Source organism: Dufourea novaeangliae, unplaced genomic scaffold (assembly GCF_001272555.1).
Source record: "Dufourea novaeangliae isolate 0120121106 unplaced genomic scaffold, ASM127255v1 scaffold48, whole genome shotgun sequence".
Classification (NCBI taxonomy): Eukaryota; Metazoa; Arthropoda; class Insecta; order Hymenoptera; family Halictidae; genus Dufourea; species Dufourea novaeangliae.
Window position 1 is genome coordinate 1,139,480 of NW_015373938.1, and position 25,344 is coordinate 1,164,823.

The following is a 25,344-nucleotide window of genomic DNA, read 5'->3' on the forward strand; positions in this document are numbered from 1 at the left end:
TATATAAGAGAATATGTATTTGTGTAATATAAAATTTAAATATTAAAGAGTAATAAATACATCTCCCATTTTTGTAAAATGCTTCTTAAATTAATATTTTTGAACCTTTTATTTTACTGGCAAATTACAAACTAAAATTACACAATAATTAAAAATAAAATGTAAAACCGTCGCATCGGGATTTGAACGGAGTTATGGACTGGGTCCTCGTCATGAGGGCGTTAGAGAATTCATGCTGCTCTCGACTCTCGGCGTTTAGATTGCTTGGGACTTGGGATATGGGATTTTGACCTTGCTTGGGTCACTCGGCCGTCGCGTCGTAAACGCGTGACGTATCTTTTGCCGAGACACCCGAAGCAGAGCGCAGACGGACAGAGGTACAAAACGCTTGTGTTGGTGAGTCGCCGAGTAGGCCGTAGTGGGGGCAGAGCTCTCACGGACAGGCTAGAATATGCTTGTGTAAAATACCCACGGGAGGCATGGAGAGGGTATGCACTCGCGCGAAAATCCCACGATTCTGGCATCACTGAACGGGACTCATGTTTTTATATAATTTCATACCGCTGCTGAGCACGTGACAGTCTACACAATATATACAATAAATATTTATTTATTTAAACATGTTAAGAGGTTCAAATTTATACCGCACAACTGTTTCTGTTTCTGTTGAATTGGATTTCTTATATGCATATTCACGTCGGTACAGTGAATATGTATATAGCAATGATATTTATTTATTTGTTTAATTCTCCCATTGCCAATTTACGCGACGTGCTTTTATGAAAGCAGCTATAGCAATGGTACCTATATATAATATTTATTAAGGCTATATCCATGAAGAATTAGTTAAATACATATAACGGTATAGAGAAATAACAGTTATCTTTGCTCTTCTTTAAAGTATTCATGATTATATGTTTCACCTTATGTTACATAGTAGAATAGATAAAATATAAATATCAAAAGTTTTTAAAATTATCACTGACAACTGACAGCCTATTTTTGACAAAAAATATACTTAAAGGAAATTCTAAATGCTTTGCTCGTTCTTACATTTTTCCTATTTTATTTGTGAACATAAAAATTAATAGATTTCTGTTTCTATGAAAGAAACAGAATTTTCATTTAATTTATCAGAATTTTAAATGTTTAATGGTAATGCACATATCACTTAAATATGAATCATTTCAATAATACTACAAAGTCCTCAAAACATCTAAGTAATAATCAATTGTTGCTTATTATAATCAAAAAGTGAGAGTTTCAATATTTTTTATTTTGAATATAATTTATTCTATTCATTATATTATTTATTACATAATCATGAACTAAAAAATACGTAATTAATATTATTTATTGTTTAGCGGATACTTTGTTAGAAGGTGCTGGTAATCTATATTTTTCTAGTTCAACTTCTGCTTCCCCAAAGCTGTCTATGGTATAACAAAAATATTCTGGATTTTTGTATTCTTTATCCTTAGATGCACCTGGACCTACAGCTGTAGAATTAAACTGTTCAAAATTATGCATAATCAATGAAAATAAGTTAAGCATTTAATAAAGGATTCTTAATTGAAACTAAACATTGGCAGTGCAATATAATATGCAAAAGGTACTATTAAATTTGAACATAAATAAATAATTATATCAAACCTAAAAACATAAACAATCACGTATTATTAACTTGATGATTCAAAGAAACTCTCCTTCTAAACATTGAAATGATTTTTTCTTTTGTAAAAATAATATGTAATGAATTCGAAATATTATAGATTAGCTATATTTGCATATTAAACAATTATAAAATAGTAAAAATGTTCATGTCTTACGTGCTTTCGGGACTTTAAGGCATCTGTCACTGAGCCCTGGAACATTTCCATCTGTAGCCGATTGCTTGCGCGTTTTTGTTGACTTTGCTTTTATGCATAAAGTTCGTAACAGTAACAAGTTTCCTCTCTGAAATTATTATTTTCGAAGTAATAAAACTGAGTACAAAGAAGAAATAACGAAAAAGTTTTTTCTATTACGACAAATAATTCTCAAGCGTACCTGTGACAGAATTTTATTTGGAATCAAGCGTAACATCTTTTATCAAACGGTGATAATACAGTTTTACATAAACAAACGATAATAATTCTGAATATTTATATAACAATCGATAACAATATATCTGTAACCTGAACTAAAGTTTGTCCAACTTTACGAACTTTACCTTCATTGCTTACACAGATCGACACCGAAAATTACTTCTAGTAATAAGTGAAAATCACTATGGATGCAAATGTAAAATCAGAGAATTACCTTTCTGGTAACATGAAGCATTGTCGTGCAAACGGCTTCCGCTAGGGAAAAAAATGGCGTAGGGAAAAGACAGGAAAGGGCCTTTACCAGCTTTACCACTTGGTAAATTTATTCCAAGTACTGAAATAAATGTTAAATCGAATGTTAATTTGGCATAAATTTCAGTAATTCCCGATACCAAGTGGTAGGAGGTTCTTCCCCTACGTTACTGTGTCCCCCAGCGGAAGCCGAGTTTACAGATGTTAGATTTATATCTATATATGTAGATCTATTCTTATACCTTGTCTGTAACTTCGATTCAAATGTTTCAACCGTTTGCAAAGTGCGAACTTTAATTTGGTTGCCTAGCCACGACCAAACCCCGTTTGGACTGTCTTTCGTAGTACAAACATGTTTTAACAACTTGATTACTTATCACTACTGTCAAGACCATTGGCGGTCACTAAACAACAGGTCAATCCGCCAAATACAGAATGAGCATTTTATACTAATCATATGTAGGGTTTAAGCAGCCAAAATTTGCCCACGATCGTCTTTAGTCCTTCACCTTGGCGTAGTAACTCCTCCGTCAACTGTCAGTTGCTTGGCCGGACAATAACTTGCTATTGTGGATGAAAATTTCATTTATCAAGTTCCTATATAACTATTATTTGTTGGTTCTAAAAAGCTTATTAAATCAACCATTATAAATTAAATGTCAATTATTCAAGCAACCAGTGTTACAAAACAAAATTTGGAACAGCATTTGCACAGTGCTTATGAGGTTTGCCGAGGTCACACAAAATATTGCAGCGCAGAGGATGAAGAGTGGCGCGGGAATCGTACGCGCAGTCGTGTTTTAGATGTACGGACGAATTGTACCTGGCGAATATAACTATCTTTTCTTTTAACTGTTGAACACAATAATTTGTCCTGTTATCGATTTCGTTTACAATTAAAATTTTCGGCGATACTTACGTTACCCGTCACGGAAACAGAGATCAACGCATCCTTGGTACACTATTAATTTGCAAACATCAAGTGTTTGTACTTTGCAATTTGGGAATATTGATTCATCTTATAAGAAGCAAAGATTTCTGACTCAAATTCAGTTACGAATCGAAGAATAAGTCCCGAAAGTAATCAATAGCAACGCGTTAGACAATCTATTATCCTATAATAAGGGATGCAATTATTTTATCAGTTATAAAATTTACTTGTCAAAACGGAGATGGACGAGTGGTTTCATTCACTTCTATGACACGGAATTTCGTCTTAAAAACGGTAATTTAATATTACACTTCATTATTTTATCGTTACATTGAGTTACTTTTAAGTATCAGTTATAAGGTATAATTGACATTTATGATAATTTACGTGTGAACATTTTTCTAATTGAAATGCATTAATGTTTGCAAGTGTGCATATTATGTTAGAAATTTACGTGAAATCGTGAATCGTATGATGAAACAGTTAGATATTATTATTAGATATTACATTTCGTATTAATTTTAAATATTAATAAACAGACAATAAGGTATTAAATTTTGTTTAACTAGTTTTTTATTATTGTGTAGATAAATCTGAACAGAAACTTGGAATGGTTTTGGTACAGTGAGTGATCTGTTTATCAGGTATTACAACCTGATGAATGTGATGCACACAAGACATTTTTCTTTTGTTCGTATAATGGGAAATTAATCTTTTTTTCGGTAAGTATACTGTCACATGTTGAACTATTTGGAACAAGATTTATGATTAGTCTACACACATACTTTAAAGATAATATTTCCTAAAGTTTGTAATAAAAATTTAATTTTTAAATTTTGCGTAAATATGCCCTACGATTGATAAAGTTCATAAGTTCATATCTAATTTAATTTGAAATAATTTAAATTAATTTATATGATACAGTGTATATATTTTTAAGGCTTATCACAATATTTTTTACTTGATATTTATGGATGACTTGAAGGTACTAAGTTTTTCTGTATTTCAAACTGTAATAAAAAATATGTCAATTAAAAGGATGAATAATGCATGATTTTTTAAATATCTTCACCTACAACAAAGATATTATCATTGTATAATGCTTCTATCAAAAGGATACGAGTTTTATAAAACATATCTCCTTGTTTTTCTAAAAATAGAGGAAATCTTCTTGATGATAATGTTATGTGGGGCACCTTCTATGTATGTGTATTACAAACTGCTTAGTGATCAATACTTTACTGTATTTATTCTTCTGGGTTAGTGTTATTTTTATATAAGTTCTAACAAATCAAAACGTCTGTAGTTTATACATTTCCATATTGTTCAGTGTTACTTGAAAATATGACATTGATTTTATATTGTCTGTGCAGCATAAAAAGTAGATAAAAACAAAATCTTGTAAGAATAATTTTCTAAGGTGGATATGGTAACTATGAATTCTGAAAAATCGGCATGTTGCCGAAAAGCAGGCAAAAGCAGTGATATTGGAGGAACAACTGATCAACTAAGGCGTAGAGATAATCAGAGAAATCAATGTAACAACCAGAATGGGGAGACATTCGACAAAAATCAAAGTGGTCTTACATATCACATCACTGCCTCGTGTGCCGAAGATACACCCAATTACCTTGTATTCCAGAAAGTAAATCGTTATAACTTACTACTGTGCTTGTTTATTCATCATTTAGGCTATACCTCAATGCATTTCATTACATATTCTCGTTTGTCTGTATATCATAGATGGAAGCTATCGTAGAGAAAATGTCAGACGAAGTAACAGGCGTCCCAGTAAAAACAGTGAAGAGCTTTATGACAAAAACGCCTTCAGTTTTTACAGGTATAACACTGAAATGAACTGATTTCATATAATTTTGTCATTTGTACTATGTTATTAAAACTATAAAGTTGTTACTTTAGGCACAGATTTAATATCATGGATGATGAAGACTATGATTATAGATGATCAAGGTATACTCAAAATGTTAAAAATGTATTATCAGTAGGACAGATACAGTGATTCTCTTGAAAAAGTTGTCAAATGATTATTGCTATTGGAAAATTGTTTGTTATGCACAGGGCAATAATTATTGGATTACAGTTTGACACTTTGATACCATTTTCAGTATTAGGAGAGTGAAAAATTATTTTATCCCAAGCATTTTGCGGAGTCACTGTTTGTTTTATTGACGCTAAATGAAAGTGCATGGAAAACTATGGCATACGCGAATAAATAATGTGAACAATATTCTAGAGGCTCTTCATGTGGCACATCTTATGGCATCCCATGGATATTTTTTCCCTATTGACGACCACTGCCTTACCGTAAGAAACGATAATACGTTTTACAGGTTTCAAACACCGTATTTTTGGCCATCAAATTGTTGGGAACCAGAGAACACGGATTATGGTATGATAATTTTCGTTACAAGTGCTCACGGAAAAGAAACAACTTTCTTTTCAAAAATAACTTTGAAAGTTTAAATATTTTCAGCTGTTTATTTATGCAAGAGAACGATGCAGAATAAAACTCGTTTAGAATTAGCAGATTACGAGGCTGAGAATTTAGCGAAATTGCAGAAGATGTTCTCGCGGAAATGGGAATTTATCTTTATGCAAGCAGAGGCGCAAAGTAAAGTTGACAAAAAGAGGGACAAGTTAGAGCGCAAAGTGTTGGACAGCCAAGAAAGAGCTTTCTGGGACGTATATAGACCAATGGTAACGATTTTATATTTGCCATTTCATTTTAAAGTGGAAAGTGATTTGTAAAATGAAATTCATTTAATAATTATCATGTATTTTAGCCTGGTTGTGTCAACACTACAGAATTAGATATTAAAAAAGCATGTCGTAGTTACAAGCCAACTTCAGAATCAAGTAAACATGTACATTTAGGAGCTAGTGGTCGAGTTCCTTCGCAATCAGGGTCGAATGTACCACCATCGGTGGAAGCATTACGTAAAGAGATTGAAGTATTGAATAGTATATTAGACAGACCGAACGCAAAAGTATCAAAAGTTTCAGAGGCGTAAGTAAATATCATTTAAATGTGAAGTGGAATATTATTAAATGTCGCTATTAAAAATTTCTTACCAGAAATTTCTAGTTTGGCCATTTATCGAAACTTATTTGAAAATATACTTCGATTATTTTAGTCTCATTGGATATTTTGAACAGTATGTAGAGTATGATCCTTTTTTTATACAACCTGAATTCACAAATCCATGGATATCCGATAATCCTGAAATGTGGGAACAAGAGAAATTAGCGTATGTATATTTCTAGACGTTATCCGACCTTTTTGTTACTGGAGAGATAATGAATTTGTGTATGAACAGGAAAGAAGTGTCGACAAGAAGAGTGAAAAGGTGGGCTTTCAGCCTCCAAGAACTGTTACAGGACCCTGTTGGCAGAGACCAGTTCATACGGTTTCTGGACAAGGAATTCAGCGGTGAAAATTTAAAGTAAGTAAATGGTGGATTCGACTGTGCCAATCTCGATTGCAATTCTTCAACTTAGGGATAGTAAATTTTCATTGTCGTGCTTAGATTTTGGGATGCTGTTCAGGAATTAAAAACTTTGCCCCAGAAAGAAATTCAAACTAAAATAAACGAGATCTGGAACGAGTACCTGGGCCCAGACGCCAGTTGCCCGATCAACGTTGACTCTCAGTCTTACGAAATAACGAAGAAGAATTTGCAGAAACCCGATCGATGGTGTTTCGACGTAGCAGCGGTACAAGTTTCAAACAACAGCTTTTTGTTAACATTAAAACGTTCCGTTAAAGAGATATTCGAGTTAAAAGATATTAGACCGAACGAATTCAATGTACTAATGACTTAGAGATAATGATAACACACAGTGGGAGACGAATAATAAGAAAATATTCCGTGCTATTGTTAAATTTTAGGCGCACGTTTATCACCTGATGAAAAGCGATAGTTACTCGAGGTATCTACGGTCGGAAATGTATAAGGACTTTCTCAATGGCTCGAAGAAAAAGGTCAATATACAAGTTATGGGCATAGTTAAAATTATTCCAATTGTTTCACTGATTCTGAGATTTCTACACTTTGGTTTTTCGAAATTAATATGTACATTCATTTCACGCGCAATCATCTTTAACATCCTCATTCTCATCGTCATCATCGTCGTTGTCACTACCGCAATATTAATTACCATACTATTAGTACTACCACTGTTATTGCTGCTGATAGTATTTTGTTATTTTGTTCTCGGTAACTTTATGTTGCCAACCAAAAATGTACCTGCCTTCTTTACAATGTTTAGTAGTACTGTTGCTTATCTTAACAATTATCCTGATATTGCGATCTGTCTATATCACAAAGTCAGCTAGATGGGCTCTAGTGTGTACTTCTTAGTCGCTGCCGTATATTGTACTACAGATTTTCCCAACTGTTATCTTTTATATAGAAGTGTTATGTGTACACTACATTTTTATTTCTTCTTAATGCTTTGTTATTTTTTGAATTTACACTACTTTTATTCAAATCCTTCGATTTCGATCATTTTATACAGAAAAAAAATGATCTTTCACTTTGCTTAAGTATTGACTAAAAGTAGGTATTCTGTTACGATGTGAGTTTGCAGTCTGATTTATAAGACGATCCTGTTTGAATTACATTTACAATGATATCACAACAGGCCTTTTATCTGTACATATTTTTCTTCTTTCAGGCATTCTTCAGCCTTTTGTTAATTCGGCTTTTAACTGCAGCTTTACTACCGAAATTGTATGTATCACTTAGCTGCCCTCTCTTAACCATGACTTTAGTAATTTTTTCGGAAGTTAACATTTTCATTTCATTAGCTTAACGCCAATGTCTTGGAAACCTGGTCTAATTTATGTAACATGTATTTCTGTCTGTTTAAGGACACTCTGTTTTTACATGTACATTCCTGTTCGTTACATATCAAAGGATAATGATCATTTTACGAGTAGAATTCGAGAATTATATGGAATGAATTTGTGTGAACCATGAGCAGAACTTTTACGCAGGGTGGTTTAAGCAAAATTTTGCATGCGAGTGCAAGAAAACATATCTTATTGGTAATGAGTACTCAGTAAAAATTTGAGAGATGTCTTATGTGGCTTCGTATATCTATTTTTTGCTAAATTAATATGTCCAATTTAAGGTATTCTATGAAATATCACTGTATGGTTGTTCGCATAATGAAATAACAAACTTATTTATTATCTTTGTTCTCTTTCTTGTTTTTATCTATAATTTATCTGAAACGTTTGCAAATATTCTTATAAGAATTTTCATTAATTTACTGTGTGCTTATTCACTTTGTTTATGTTATAATGTTACAGCAAATTGCAAGTTGACCGTTTGCGTACCACAAGCCACTTTCGCGCTCTTCAGATTTTGTGTTGTAAAAAGCCAGCGCATTTGGCCGATACAGACAACTGACGGCGCGCTCACAATTTGTCGAAACGCGCTCAGCCTTTCAGGCGCATGTACGTCGCATCGCTATCAGTAATCCAAGTAATACATTTTGTTTTTTGTTGTTACCTATTATAAATTAATAGTATATATAATATTATAGTATATATAAAAAAGCTCTTCGGCTTTTTTCGACACGTAATCGAAGGAGCGCGATCGCACTCCTTGGCGCTTTTCGATCGTGTTTTTTCAAAACCCTCTGGTACGCAAACGGTTAATAACATTTCTATACTTATGAATTACTTTTTTCATTTTTTATTTAATACAACAATAACTGTAATTTATTGTCTTCAGTGTTTAAGCTGTTCGCAAAAATACTTGCTTTCAAATTGACTGATCCTAAGTATTATCAATATGGCTGAATATATTTTCAGCAGATTAATTTCTGATTTGAGGCATTACATTAATTCGTAATATTTATAATCAACAAGTGTGAAATAAAATAACTTTCTCCGTACTCTGATACAATTTTAAATATAAATGTGTATGTACTTATGTATATAAAGTTTACAACAGATGGAAAAAGCTGTTTCCGAATTTTCAATAATTAATTTCATTTCATTGAAACATTTAATTGTAGAAATGTAATTATATACTTGTTTAACGTTCTTAGTATTTTCAGTTTCTTTATGGATAATTGATTCTTTCTTTCTAGCCCGATTTTTTGCAGGCATGAGTGCTTGATGTATCCTTTATGCTGCAATTTAAATAGTAGTAATTTTTCAATTTTATTGGTTAAAATGATCAGAAAATGACAAGTAAAAACATTTAATCTAAGTAAAACATTTAAGTGAACATTTTAACAAGTAAAAAAATTTTATTGTAATCATAATTGTTTTCATCATCTCATTATCATCATCGTCATTGTCATGGTTCTGGTCATCAACATCCTGAATGTCGTAACCGTCAGGATCATCTTCTCTGTTGCTATTTTCATTATACTACTTTTTTTCCGGTCAAGAAGTTTATAATACTATATTCTTTAAAAGTAACTAGAAAAACTTATTGAATTATTCGCCGATTAAATGATTTCCTTTTCATTCGATTATTTCAGACTTCTGTAAAAGGTATTCGTTCTATCGTGTCGTTCAGCGGACGAAGGGACACAACCACCTCCTAATAAGTACAATATCCGTTTTTCGGTTGCGGAAGTAATTCCAACACTTGAGTTGTATTTCCGTTCTCAGACCGATTCGAAGAGGAACACCGTTTAATTAATTACTGTAAAATCTGCTCATCCTTCTGCAAATGTAAGTACATCAATACTGTTCACATAGAGCACAATCGTTTCTCTTAATGTACCGTCAGTCAACCCCCCCCCGCCCCCAGATTCATTTCTCTGTGAAAAGGAAAATGATCCGTAATCGTTAAGCAAGACATTTATAAATAATTTGTTCTACTGTACATAGTATAATTATGTGACGAGTTATAATAAGAATTATATACATTTTATTTTAAATATACACTTTAAAATTACATACCATTGTGATGCTTGATTACGTAAATTCCGATTTGTTCATGTGAAATGTAACACTCGATTGAAATAAACAGAACAATCACAAAGTGACGGTTTTCTGGATAGTTTGTCGGGGACTTTAGTTTTACAGGATTGTTTTTGCGCATGTTTTTATTTATACATTCGAATTTACATGAGAAGAACTATGTATAGTGTACTGTAAAAAGAAATAAAAAATGAAATTGAGCAAATATTCACAGTGAAAAAATGTATCAAAATATAGAAAGGAAATTTTAATGAAATGTATTTACTTATAATAAGACGCAGTGACTAAATAATATAATTGAATGATCTCTGCATTTCAAGTATCTTCCCTTAAGTTTATCTCTTACCTACAGATTCGACGTTAAAATCGCGAAACTCACTTATGAGAATACAGTCTATTAAAAGAAATATAAATATTCATGAATAAGTAAAATTGAAAACTGAATACTTAAGGGTAAATTAGGTAGACAAATTTAAAGGGACAATTAGTCATTCCTTTAAATATCTGACTACTAAAATATTTAAATGATTACACAATTACAGTAAAATAGAGATCATTAATTTCATTGGTTACTATAAGTAACAAATTTCTACGATATGTATTTTGTGATAGAGAAATCTATATAAACAACATATGTCACTAATTTTGCTAGAAGTATTTTTCTTTACTATAGTAATAAAAAATTAGTGTATTTCCTAATTTGTCATAAGACTCGCTTAAGAATGCCTTAAAATTTTCTACATAAGAACTCTCTTTGTGTACGTTACTAAAGAATCACTTATGAAAAGTTTGTTATAAAGAATGAATAAAATTCTGCATAACAGGATGCAAAGTAAAAATAACTTTTTGTCGTCGCATTACGCATCAATCGATACATACAAAAAATAAGTTAAAGTTTAATTAAAATGAAATTTATGACTTCATATAGTTGTATATGTGCAAACATTCAGATTATGACATACAATGATACTGAATTATCAGATGCAACATATAGAACTATGGTATATAAAAATACTTGAGTATCTTGTACAAGTGAAGTATTTTTTATATGCACATATGATGTGCAATGATCTTAGTTATCGTGTATTTTCTATCAATATCCGTATTATACAAAATAACATTGTTCTACATTATCAGTACTTTCATTGCTTGGAAATACTTTCACGCAATGAATAGTTGAAGTAAAATATAAAGATGCACTATCTTTGATAATATAACTAATTCGAAAAAAATATACGCTTTCGCTTTTATTTACCTAAATTTTCATCTAAGCCTACTCTATAACATGTAATCGAAATCAGTAAGACCTTTACCAATTCGTCAAGTGTTACAGAAAGAAATTAAAAACGTGCATACCATTCAGATTTCCAGAAATAATACAAATTTTGTGGCTTAGATGGAGATTCGATTTATCTAACAGAAACACCACCTCTATGCTACTCTTCAATGCTAATCAAATGTATAAAAATATACATTTATTATTTTGATATACACAGTATACATGCAACCTGTTACGAGTAAAACTTCTGGATTGTGACTTACTTTTTTTTTAGTGAAATTAGTTTTGTAAAACTTAGAATTATTTAAATTTTGTTCTTCAAAAGAATATTTAGTCACATTGCAGTTTTGTGTTATATCAGAACATATTAAATTAACTTGTAACAATTGACATAATTAATACAGTGCATTTACTAGTCGAAAATTTTCAGTAATATTAAAAATATTGTACACCAGCATTCGTTAATACATGTGATCGTAAAATACTTTTGAACTGCGTAATAATAAAAAAAAATCGGTCACGCATACACATATCATACAGTAGCCATACGCGAAACTAATACAACATTGATTTTAAGCACCAAGAAGTTGCTGAAAACTGATTCCACTATACGCAATAAACTTTGGCACAAATCTGAAGTTTTAAAAAGTCCTATCAGCAGAGTAAACTCATTTTTATTCTTATCCTAAATCAGTATCTATACGTCAATTGTTTTTAAATAAAGAATTATTAGTCAATTGTTTTCGCTAAAGTTACTCATTGTCATTGTTCAGTAAAGATCATATAAAATTTCAGTTAAATGCTTATCAAGGCTGTTAATTACTTTAATGAAGGCTGCGTATTTTTATGTGAAAAATAAGTGAATTTCCTAAAACTTAAAATAATATGTATGTACATATTTATTAATATTACAATGTAAGATCGTAATAATTTATCATTTTCTGAGGCTTTTCACTTCTAGAGAAATAATCTTACATTTGCACATTGTAGCAATTTTTAATTACTATTTTAGTCACTAAATGGAATGTGTTCAAAGCAATAACCACTATTTAAAATATTGAAAAATTATTTCACTAATATGCGATCTTTAACCGTGTCATTGTAGTCTTCTTTTTTTTTTTATTTTTATGATTTAACAATGTAACTATTTCATTTCCCAGTTATTCTTCAGATACTTCCTGTGTTATCAAAACCACTAATATTAATGAGTGGATTTTCGATTAGTCCGTACTGTTAACGTACACGAAACTGTAGTTGTTGTGTTTATGTATAAATTCTTGCAACAGTGGTATCGTATCGCTATACATACATTAAATGTGCTACTTTACACCTTTAACTAAAAAGATTAATTTATAGTTGGACGAGTAAGAATAAAATTCTTAAAATGGACTAATCGTTTTCCTAGATAAATTCTTGTTGGGACGGCAATTGTAATACTAATATTGAAAAAGCTAAAAATACTTCGTAGTATTTAAACATACTTAAGATTCTCTACGTAATGCTAACAGTATTATATTGTTATACGGATTGTATATCCTTTTTGTTGTTTCTATTTATAAGCGGTACGACTGCCCATAATGCGGTACCAAGGATGAGTATAATACCAAACGCCAAGAAAATCGGCTTGTATGATCCTACGGATTCAAATATGGCGCCACAAGTAGGCGGTCCGACAAGTTGAAGGACTCCATTAACGAACAGTGATATACCGTACGACGAGCTAAGTTTTTCTGTACCAAGCATGTCTGCCAAAATTACTGTTGTGATACCAATGTACATACCAGAAGACAATCCGAACAATGCACAAAAGAATGAAAGCATCGCGTAACTTGTTGCCATTGGTAGGAATGCTAAAGCCAGCCCACTGGTGCCAAGTCCACCAACGAAATAGTAATATTTTGGTACGAAATCAATGTCCGATAACGAAGCGCCGCCAATTCTTCCGACTAAGTCAAGAGCAGAGACCACTGACAGCAGTAAAGCAGAGGAGTTCTTGTCAAAGCCTTGTGAAATCGCATAAGAAGGCAGTAGGATCATAAAATTAGTATTGCTAATCGCTGAGGTAGAATTCGAAATTAGAATTACTAAATAAATTGGATCCCTAAGTACACTCAAGTCAAAAAAGTGTATTTTGTTTCGTTTCTCTACCTTGGCCAACGATGTCTTCGAGATCGATTTTTCCGATAATTCTTCTAAACTTTTCTTCGATAATTCAAGGACCTTTTCATCTTTGCTCTCATTCTGCGAATACCTTGTCAATTCTGTATTTCCATTCTTGCTATCCGTCACGTTGCTTTCTGATATATTACTTCCTCGTCTTAACAGATTTGCATTTTGATAGTTCAAGGTGTTCTCGGTTTCTTTGTTGAAATTTTTATTTTTCGAATCGAACGTATTTGTCTTTTCCAACTCGTTCTTTTTCTCTTCAGGTACATCTTCGCTTTTATGTTCTAAACATTGGTTCTCTATGGGATTACTAACTATTTCAGGATTTTCATCCTCACAGTTTTCTTCTTCCTTCTCTTTCTTACTAGTGCACGACATAGTTTCATTGTCAATACTGGACACTGTTATATAAAAGAATAAAAACATTATTGGAAATTGTTTAATTACCGTATTTTTTTTTTTATGTTTTATGGAATAATGTGTTGAATTTTTGATAAATCACCTGTCTCCTTCTTTTTATCAAGAGCTGGCTCATCTATAGACAATGCATCATTATCGATTCCTCCTTCCACTGGTACAGCAATCATATGTTCTTCCACAGGATGGTAGAGTAAGCCACAAACTAATGTATTCAGTGTAATTGCACCCATTATTAGTACAGCACCTCTGAAAGGGCAGATGATACGATTTTACCATTATATTATTAAATAACATTGATATTACAATTAATATTTTATAGAATTTTCATTTCCATAAATATGCAGGATGTTTCTAAACATTATTTACATGTTTTTATATGAATTTTTTTTTATTATTTCAGTGTACAGAATCAAACCCCCAAGAGTGTTTCATATTTGTAGAAATATTCTATAAATATTTTATAAATGTTAGTTTAATATGGGTTATTAATGTTAGTAATTTAATATACTAATAACATTAATAATTCAATAGTAAAACGTAAAAAGGAATCTGTCAAAAGAGAAACTATGCAATATGTTAATTTTAATACTATTATTATTATTTATTGCAAGATATTAATGTATATTACTGTAATATGTACAATGTAAACTCTCCTACTAAGTTTTTTCGATTAAATATATATACTGTATGGTTAAATATAATTTTCAGTTTAGGTGCACATTTCTATTATACGAACATTCAAAATTAATATATACAGGGTGTTTCAGAATAAGTAGTATAATCGAACAAGAAACGATTTAACGCATAATGAATAATTTTATAACTTGGTTCATATTAATAATTATTGCAACCTGTGTGTTTATATTTATAAAACCATACGTAAAACAAAGACTGGGGGAATCCCGCTGCGTGTAGGAGTAGCGTTTTTCATCAAAATTTAAAAACTATAGAAAGTCCAATAATGATAACGATATCAATAAAATTACCTGTATCCAAAACAGTCGAGCAGATACTGTAAAAATGGTGGCAAAACGATAGTCCCGATTGCGCTACCAGAGATGCACAGGCCATTAGCAAATCCTCGAAGTTTTTCGAAATAAGCGGTTACAATGTACACCGTCGGCGGGAACGTCAGTCCAGCACCGATGCCAACCATTAAACCGTAGCTGTATTCACAAAATAAATGTTCATCTTCAATGGACGTTTCTTCGTTCTTTAATATACCGTGTGGTTGATCAGAAAGAGGCCATGTTAATATTTTCTGTTAAATCGATGCTTCAAAAATCTACGTTAAGTAAAAATAGACAATATTGGGTTAGGTTGTAACTTTTTACTTTCATTCATTTTAAATTCTCCGTGGATTACAGGGCGGGAATTCTCTATTTTATATTTTGTAACATTACTCTATTATAATGTTAGTATGATATTAAAAGATGTTAAAATGACCTGTTTCTAGCGAACCATTCTGTATTGTCTGTCCCAATTAATATAGTTGTGAAAAACGTTTCTGTTGCATTCTGTGGCCTCATGAAGGCATATTTAGGTTAAATACATTTACATAGTTAGTCCTGAAAGTGTTTGAAAACATTTTAAAGTTTCATATATCGTTTCTGAAAACTTCCCTTTTAAATATGAAAACCCACCTTAACAATAGAATTTTCCTCGATGCAATTCCTTTATTAATTAATGTGTTGTATTTGAATATAATTAGGAAATCACTTCGCAGAAACAATAGAGGTATTTTTTTGTTGATCGCGTTAATTGGAACACCCTACAATCTAGTGGAAAAATTTTCGATAGATTCTATAAGAATCCTAACTTTCTTCTAGATTTCTAGATTACGACGAATGTCATTCATAAAAAATACCCGATTAATTCTAAAACCGTACCTAATGTATAAGTAGGAAACCGAGTTCGCAAAGTAACTTGACATCATTCCGCAAGCCGCGAACGCACCACCGATGATTGTCACTGTTTTGTAGGAGTATCTTGTGGACAAGATACTCGATAAGGGACCTGGAAAACATGGTTTTATCATTTTTTCTGTATACATATAGTGAGAGATGAGAGTATTCATATAATAAAAATGTGGATTACAGTTTTGTATGTTTACAAATATATTTAAATGTATGCACAATATTCTCATGCTAGCTCGACCGTAATTTATTCTACGCGTCGACCTTAAAGTGTTATGCTGCGTATCCATGTGAGAATATTATGCGTAGACTTAAACGGGGGGACTCCCCAAGTGTAATCCTCAATTTTTAATGAGCTTTTGCCAGTTTGCATTACTCATCGAGCTAAACACGCCCATACCTTATTGTGGGTGTAGACGATTAATGGTTTTATGCTGTGCAGAGTTGTGCTGGGTATCCACATATGAATAGAATTATGTGTGTGGCTAAGAGTGTTATGCTATGTATCCACATGAGAGTAGAATAATAGGCGAATCTAAGAGTGTTATGCTGCGTATCCACATGAGGGTAGAGTAATAGGTGAAATCTGAGAGTGTTATGGTGTGTATCCACATGAGAGTAGAGTAATAGGCGAATCTAAGAGTATTATGCTGCATACCCACATGAAAGTAGAAAAATATGTAAACTTATGGGTATTGTGCTGCGTATGCACATGAGATAATGCTACCTGTCGACTTAAGTGTTATGCTGCGTATCTACATGCGCTTAGAATAATATGTAAATCTAAGAGTTTTATGCTGTGTATCCACATGAGAGTACAATAATAGGTAAATTTAAGAGTATTATGCCGCGGATCCACATGAGATAATGCTACCTGTCGACTCAAGTGTTATGCTGCATGTTCATATGAGAGTAATATTGTGTGTGGACCTCAAAGTGATATATTGTAATGGAGTCTGCCATTAGAGTGAAAGATAAATGGTAAGGGAATCTGAAATGATGAACGTATCGAATTATTTTTACCTAAGGAATTGTACAGGAAATAACATAATGCAGGCATCCAGGAGGCAGCAGTGGAGGACGCTTTGAAGACGTGGAGAAACTCGACGAAGAGGACACCGAACGACTTGACGGTGCCCGGAATGAGGAAGTTAACGACCAGGGCGGATGATAGGACGACCCATCCCCATCCTCCATCCGGCGGGACCAATTTCGTTTTTTCACTTTTCGCTCTCATCTTGGCGGAAGAAATGCGGCAAGGAACGTTCGACGAAATTTATCTGGAAGCATCACAGAGAAATTAATTGTGGTTCATAGAACCCTAACTGAAATTATCATTTTTTAGGCAATATTGTCGTCCCTGGGTCGAGCCAGAAATAACTTTTCCGATTTGATGGTATAACTTCGAGGATATCAATAATTGTTACATTTAGTAATAATGAAGGACGTGTGGTTGATAACAGTTAAATGTCAATTGTTCTTAGTGGAAGGAAAATTAAGAGGTATAAATGGAAGTTATTTATGGCTCAACACATTTAAGTCTACAAACTCTAAGATTCATCACTCTATAAAAATTATCGAAGGATTTCTGTGTTGTGCAATAAAATTTTGACCAAATTTTCATTACATTTCAATCATTAATTTAAAAGCAGATTATCCGTTTTTCGTAGAGACACAAATCGAGTAGCGTTATGTTTCGGAATGATTCTAAATTTTCAATGAACCATAGTTGAAAGTGTTTCATTATGTAAAAAAAATCGGATTTTTTAACGAGTAAACAAAATCTCCATGCGCCGGTATGTAGAACAAGGCTACAAGATAAAGTGAACGTGTTGCAGCTATGTTTCCTGTGGAAAACAAAACATATCTTGTTATTACCTGCGTGCTTATTTCATTCCACGCTCGCGATTTTTTTCTACTCCTTTTTTGTTAATGTATAATAGTAACGTGTGTCGACTGTAATCACTTAAACCGTTGCAACTTTATGAGGGATTAGCAATATGTACTAAGTACAACTATATTTTATAGAGTATTTGTTAGTCCAATTTCTTATGGCAATTTCTTAATTAATCTTGACATAACAAGTTAACAATTTTTTAAATCTAAATTACAGATACACACTTTTGGTATTTTTTAATTAATCAAACAACTGCATTGCGACTACTGGATGTGCTACTTCCTTTTATATTTAATACGATTTTCAGAATATTTTTTAAAAGAGTTATTTAAACATTTCTTTATTATTGGATGTATGTATCATGTTTATTTTCTTGTTTGTACGTGAATGTAGGCGGCACTTCGGGTAGTCTCGAATTTTTCAACCAGACTTCCTACAAGAAGGTCCATTAAAAAATTTGACTAAAGATTATACGGCGCTTTGGAAATCTAAGAAATTTATTTCGTTTCGTGTGTAATGTAATTTATGTGTTATAATCAATGTTGTATGTCATACCTAATCTCACGTTAATATATGATATATGTATTAATCGAGTATAATAAATTTTTACATATAACATTAGGAAGATCTTCATTTAAATGATAAATAACAAATGAAAACGATATTTCAAATGAAAATTATTTATTAACTAATTCCTTACTAACCATGAGAAATAATTGTAAAAACTTCAACAAACCCTTCTTTGTCTGTTTTTTCATTGGACTCTTGTATATTACATGTCGTAAATAATTTTCCTCAAGAGACTTCTTGATAGTAATTTTTTTTAAATGTGTTTATATCAGGTTGAGTCAGACGTAACTTTCATTTTACTTTTTCTCGATTCACATTGGTCCAGGACTCTTCATAATTATAACATTAACTGTACATTCTCAACCGTTATTAAATTAGCCAATTGTTATTGGATTAAAGAATTTTTATTATCATCAATTAATTATAATTATTATTACTTTTATACTAATATGATTTTTATTATGATTGGGCATTATTACTAATTATTTTTTCTTATAAAACGTTACGTAAACGGGGAAAACGGGGATCGATCGAATAAATAAATGGAATATTTAGCTACTCGTGACGAACGAACCGATCTTCTTTTTCCGTGCACGAAAGACGTCGGACTTTTTTAGTGGTAACACGAGAACTTTAATTACCACGGAGCAATTGACAGTTTGCTAAACGCCACGTAAAAGCGCTAAAATCATGCACGGATCGAGCAAGCATCGAGAAGGTTGGATTGACACGTTTCTCACTCGGTTTGTGCTACCTTCCTAATTTCTGGATCACTAAGAGTCTCCTAAAGTAAGAATTCATTTGAATAAAGTAAGAATTCGGTACGACAAAAGCTTCAGAACCCGCAGAAAATTCTGTAATACTTTAAATCGCATGTATATTCCCGCCTAAAAGTATTAGGATACTTATCGGAATATGCGGTAAATATTATAAGGCATTACGAATTGTTTAGGGCGATTTTTAATTCGAATTTTAACGGTTTAGGGCGATCTTCAATTCGAATTTCAACGGCTTAGGGGGATCTTCAATTCGAATTTTAACAGCTTAGGGCGATCTTTAATTCGAATTTCAACGGCTTAGGGCGATCTTCTAATCGAATTTCAACGGCTTAGGGGGATCTTCCATTTGAATTTTAACAGCTTAGGGCGATCTTTACTTCGAATTTTAACGGTTTAGGGCGATCTTCAATTCGAATTTCAACGGCTTAGGGGGATCTTCAATTCGAATTTCAACGGCTTAGGGGGATCTTCAATTCGAATTTTAACAGCTTAGGGCGATCTTTAATTCGAATTTCAACGGCTTAGGGCGATCTTCTAATCGAATTTCAACGGCTTAGGGGGATCTTCAATTCGAATTTTAACAGCTTAGAACAATCTTTACTTCGAATTTTAACAGTCTAGGGCGATTTTTAATTTGAATTTTAACGGTTTAGAGCAATGTTTAATTCGAATTTCAACGGCTTAGGACGATCTTCGATTCGAATTTCATCTTCAGACATATCGTATCCCAAGCTAATAAAGTGCAAGATTTACGAAAAGGAAACCAATTTTGGTTTCTTTAGCGGATTAAGGTGGTACCCGCGAGAAAACAGGCGTTTCTGGGTTGCATCGTGTGAAAATCTTCCGAAGAACCAAGCGCTTTATGCACGTCTGAATACATAATTATTGTGAATCATTTTCATAAAGGTCAGATAACGTTGGACGAGGAAATACCAGCATTGCATGGTTACTGGTTAACGCCTCGGGCGATACCGCGATGTTAAATCGCCTGGCGCTTAAGCGCCGCTCGAAACGAGCTTCTAAGAACGCGGGGAGAGAAGTTCGGAAATAACCTCCTCGCGGCACTGCCGACACCGAAAACAAGTCTTCGTTGCTTCGGGCAGGTATTTGCACCGAAACACGTATATCTATAAATAGCTGTCTATGGGTAATTCAATGCGGGAAATAATGTGAAAATTTTACCCATCACCAACAAGGTGCTTTTGTTTTTTTTATTGTTTACCTAACGAGAATTTTAATTATGTAACCAGGCAAGGGCATTGTGAGAGTATACTAGTGTGCAGTTGGGTGGAACTCGAAGGCTATTGTATTGTTCTGCCAGTTGTCTGTTATATAATTTGGCGAGAAATGGAGATTAGACAGATTAATTTATTAAATGGTTAATCAATGCGGTATAATTTGTAGCAGTTCACACACTAAAGGGATCTACGTATTCTGGTATATTTCCTAAGGAATAACGATTAGAATGACTGTTGTCCCTACTGGAATTATATAATATGTAGAGCTTCTTTGAATAAGCTTCTCAGAATCTAAACAGATTACCTCTACAGAACAAAAGGCAGAGAAAGTCCTTAGTGTCATAGACACTATTTTTTAAAAATTTAACTTGAAATATACAAACACAGAAATCTTAAACAATAATTTATTTAATACATATGTTTAATATTAAAGTATGTAAACATGAATAAGTTGAAAATATTAAAATTAAGAACTTTATAGAAAATTAAGATTTACTAAACACCTCATTATGTCTCACTTATAAGTAAAGCTATGTTACAAAGAATATATCTACACTTGAATTAAGAAATAAATTATCAAAAAAGTGCAATGAGCCAGCTATATATTTTATCCAAAATATTTCACTTCATCATAAAACGACAAAAGTTTATGCAGACATCCTATTATGTGAGAGTATTATAACAAAATTCTGTCTCCTAACCTAACTTTTACAATTTTATATTTCATGTACGAGTCACGCAATAAATTCTCTCAACCGACAATTCCCCATTGCAGCTTTCCCGTGAACAGAATCACCCCTTGTATTCCAGTTATTTCAACCGTCTGCCTGTAACACGTTCATTCTTACTCTGAATACTTTTTCGCGCTCAAGGTCGTTCGTGTTCGCCCAAGGTCACGCCGCTTTGGGTCGTTGTCCTCACCGCGAGGAGTAGTACAAGTAACGATTCACGCTGAAACGACTCTCTCTCCCCCCATTCATAAAAAAGAAAAAACACAAGAAAAGGCAAACGATCCTGAGATTTATCACAAAGAACCAACGTTCATCATGAGAAGGATGTTCGTGTGAATGCTGATTTTTATAGACTTATAGAAACGCAGACTTGTTGGATTTTTGTAAAATAAAATAAAGGTTTTATTAAACTATTGTTGAATTTACTAAGTTCTAGACAATGGAGTATGTTATGTAGTAGAACGCCGATTATTCGGGGAATTTTAGTATATATCATAAAACAATTATAAATACAGTCATAATTGTTATATTTCGTACTAATATTTTATATTTACATTTTATATTTATATTTCATATTTATATTCGACATAATACTAATATAAATAATTGTAAATTAACAATATCATCTTCAGTTACGATTTGAATTATATGTACGTATTTCCAGTCCAATATACTGTATTAACATATTATATTGTTACAGAATTAACTTCAAGCTCGTTTAAGAGACTTGGACGTTATATTTCCTACGCTTTTTTAAATTAACTTTCTCGTAAAACTATAATCGACATTCATTTCATATTCTTGCCAGTACTGAGATTATTCATTAAACAATTGAAATTTCGTTTGAATTTATTTCACTTCACCTTTAATTTCAAAGCGTCGGGCGATCTTCAATTTGAATTTCAACGGCCTAGGGCGATCTTCTAATCGAATTTTAACAGTTTGGGGCGATCTTCAATTCGAATTTCAACGGATTAGGGCGATCTTCTTATCGAATTTCAACGGCTTAGGGCGATCTTCTAATCGAATTTTAACAGTTTAGGGCGATCTTCAATTCGAATTTCAACGGATTAGGGCGATCTTCTTATCGAATTTCAACGGCTTAGGGCGATCTTCTAATCGAATTTTAACAGTTTAGGGCGATCTTCAATTCGAATTTCAACGGATTAGGGCGATCTTCTTATCGAATTTCAACGGCTTAGGGCGATCTTCTAATCGAATTTTAACAGTTTAGGGCGATCTTCAATTCGAATTTCAACGGATTAGGGCGATCTTCTTATGTTTCATTTTACTTTTTTCACAAACTTAATACCAGGTTCCAACGACACAGTCATGTGTTCTCTGGCTTCTGGATCGTTAAAGATTGTCGAAAATAAAAATTCCGTTCGAATATTTGCTGTTTATTTGTAAGTACGCTGAAAGTGTGCTCGACGGAAAGTTCTGTCTGGTTAAGTCACGTACATATGTAGAACCTCTATTATCGGGTACGTCACTTAATGGATATGACCGATTATATCTATCCGTTATTCGAAAAACCAATTATCGGAGCGCAGAACGCGTGTCACGCACATATACAAAACGTTGTTTACACGTTTGTAACACGTATCCCGCGTGATTTAAACAGTTGAGTATAGTATTTCCTCATTTAAAATCGAAAACAATTTATTCATGTATATCAGCCTGAAGGTTTCATCGAATCGTTGAAAAGACGTTGCAGAAAGAATTTATTATGACATTTGTCATTCGCTGATGGCAATTACATGGTGTATTTACGGTCATATAAAGGAGAAACAGTAGAACCTCCATTATCCGAATGTAAAGGATTCATTATCCAGTAAAGGAGATACACACTTTCATGTATCAATGAAAATAAATGAAAGAATACCATCTTTGTACATACTATGTTTTAATAATATCCGTATGTTTGGAATTTTTGATAATAAACGTTCAACTGCCAGTCTAACTTGCGTGCCAGTAACTAAAAGATCCACCGTTTTTCGATAACCGGTATACCAGGTTATGTTATATTCTGAAAACAGTATGGCCGCCGAGGACTCACTACGCTGAGAGGTAAAGTAACCCCTAGATGGCAGTGCCTGGGTCTATTTCGACCCCGAACTTCAAACACTACCCGCGTTTTTTCAACTGACAATGAGTTTTATAAACGATTGTCTAAATCAGTGATGAAAACAAAAAATTAACTGAAAGTATATTAACAATTTTTAAATTAATAAATTCGCTTTTTTAAGGTTATGGTTGCAACGGTTCGTACACGAATGACTGGGTTTTCAAATACAGTAAAACTTGGATTAGTACCCGAAACGATCTACAGAGTAAGCACCATTTCAGCCAATCAAAACAGATTAAATAACCTCATATCAGTGAGACAGAGCTTATTGAACGATGGGAATTTTTTAATTTTTATTTTTTATTTTTATTTAATAAAACAGTTACTAACAGACTTGTGAGATTTTTCTGATTAAAACAAGACCAAAAACGATACAATTTGAATTATATTTACTTATTGATATTGATTAAGTGCCATAAATGATCCGTAAGTAAATGCGATCCAAATTTACCGTGTTTGGTATTATTTTAAAGAGAAAAATCTCATAAACACGTTAGTATAAGGTTCATTGAAAAAAAAAAGTATTGTTGCATTAGTTTTGTCATCGCCTAGAAACGTTCAGTTCCCCTTTCCTTTCCATTTGCTGTCCTGTTCGGTGATAATTCTATACAGTAAATCTTCGATGAGTGTTCGAAGGCTCCTCGGCACTGAACATAAAATATTTCATAAACTAATGGCCATATGCGACTGAAAAAATTGCACTGGCTTCAGAATTCCAAGCTCTACCACTCTGCTAAACTACTTAAAAACGTCAACGTGACACCTGGAGATCTCTCCTTGTCAATGCCTAGGTGCATTCGCGCATTCATTGAGGATTTACTGTATTTAAAATTGATTCCTTTACTTTGTAACCATCCGGATTTCCAGTCCTAATTTTCGGTCATTAATCCAAGGTTTATTGTGTTGGCTCGTTGGTAAAAATAAAAATGAAAAATTGCTCATCATCGGTCGAAATGATGATTCTCCGCAAATAATGGAAAGGTCTAGTACAAGCCTCGTCGATCAACGGTTCGTGGAAGTGTATATTTAGCGATGGATCGTTCAATTTCTTGTTTATAAAAGTAATTTAATCGGCCTCTCATCCTCGGAACCGCCTTTGCTCCCAGCGTGGCGAAGGCTCCGCGGACAGTCGACAAATCATCGAGTCATTAATGCGTCCCGATGCTCTGTGAAAGTTGTTTGCGCGTGTTGTACACGCGAGCACACCAATGTTTCCGGCCCGTTATTCCAGCGCTAAGAACACACCGATCTCCGACGTCCGAACATCGAAGACGATGTTAATTTATTGTTGATAAGGAGGCACCGCTAATTTTCACGTGGAATTTCACGAGATATGTATAAATGTGTTACACGTTCACGCACACTCGTTGTCGAATGTTGATTTAATATTTCCATTGGTTCAAATAAACGAATTCTTACTATTCACCTTTTGGAAAACTTCTTTCTTCGCAAATTTATTACAGTAGAAACTCCCGTATCTGAACGCTTATCGGAATATTCTAATATTCTAATGTTCTGTTATCCGAACGTTCTACTACACGAACCATCTAATATCCGAACTTTCTAATATCCGAACCTTCTGCTATACAAATCTTCTAACATCCGAACCTTCTACTATACAAATATTCTAATATCCGAACCTTCTATTATCGGAACTTTATAATGTACGAACGTTCTGTTATCTGAACCTTCTATTATCGGAACGTTCTATTATCTAAACCTTTTACTATCCGAACGTACTGTTATTTGCATCTTCTAGTATCGAAATGTTCTGTTATCCGAATCTTCTATTATCGGAACGTTCTATTATCGGAACGTTCTGTTATCCAAACCTTTTACTATCCGAACGTAGTGTTATTCGAACCTTCTATTATCGGAACGTTCTGTTATCCAAATGTTCTATTATCCAAATCTTCTACTATCCGAACGTTCTGTTATCCGAATATACTGTTTTTCGAATCTTCTATTATCGGAACG

At 32.9% G+C, this 25,344-nt stretch overlaps 3 protein-coding genes across 4 annotated transcripts in view; 1 reads left to right on the plus strand and 2 right to left on the minus strand.

Annotated features, from left to right (window-relative positions):
* Positions 1–1,353: 1,353 nt before the first annotated feature.
* Positions 1,354–2,271, minus strand: LOC107185534. The gene is made up of 3 exons (XM_015573230.1): positions 2,050–2,271; positions 1,830–1,956; positions 1,354–1,499 (listed from the first exon to the last, which is right to left on the minus strand). Exons 1-3 carry the CDS (start codon positions 2,083–2,085, stop codon positions 1,354–1,356), a joined length of 309 nt encoding a protein of 102 aa, XP_015428716.1. The 5' UTR covers positions 2,086–2,271.
* A 2,381-nt stretch (positions 2,272–4,652) lies between these two features.
* LOC107185535 (regulator of G-protein signaling 7) lies at positions 4,653–10,113 on the plus strand. Its single transcript, XM_015573231.1, has 11 exons — positions 4,653–4,915; positions 5,014–5,110; positions 5,191–5,241; positions 5,525–5,680; positions 5,765–5,988; positions 6,075–6,298; positions 6,426–6,539; positions 6,609–6,734; positions 6,819–7,005; positions 7,181–7,273; positions 9,796–10,113. The coding sequence occupies exons 1-11, from the start codon at positions 4,697–4,699 to the stop codon at positions 9,859–9,861; spliced, it is 1,557 nt and encodes a 518-aa protein (XP_015428717.1). The 5' UTR covers positions 4,653–4,696; the 3' UTR covers positions 9,862–10,113.
* A 2,570-nt stretch (positions 10,114–12,683) lies between these two features.
* Positions 12,684–25,344, minus strand: part of LOC107185564 (monocarboxylate transporter 12-like) — a 28,937-nt gene continuing 16,276 nt past the window's right edge. For both annotated transcript variants that reach the window (XM_015573271.1, XM_015573270.1), the window contains exons 2-6: positions 17,048–17,304; positions 15,998–16,124; positions 15,095–15,274; positions 14,191–14,354; positions 12,684–14,089 (exon numbers count right to left, since the gene is read on the minus strand). In XM_015573271.1, coding sequence (XP_015428757.1) covers positions 13,041–14,089; positions 14,191–14,354; positions 15,095–15,274; positions 15,998–16,124; positions 17,048–17,261 — 1,734 coding nt within the window. In that variant the 5' untranslated portion in view covers positions 17,262–17,304 and the 3' untranslated portion in view covers positions 12,684–13,040. The remainder of the gene's footprint in view (positions 14,090–14,190; positions 14,355–15,094; positions 15,275–15,997; positions 16,125–17,047; positions 17,305–25,344) is intronic.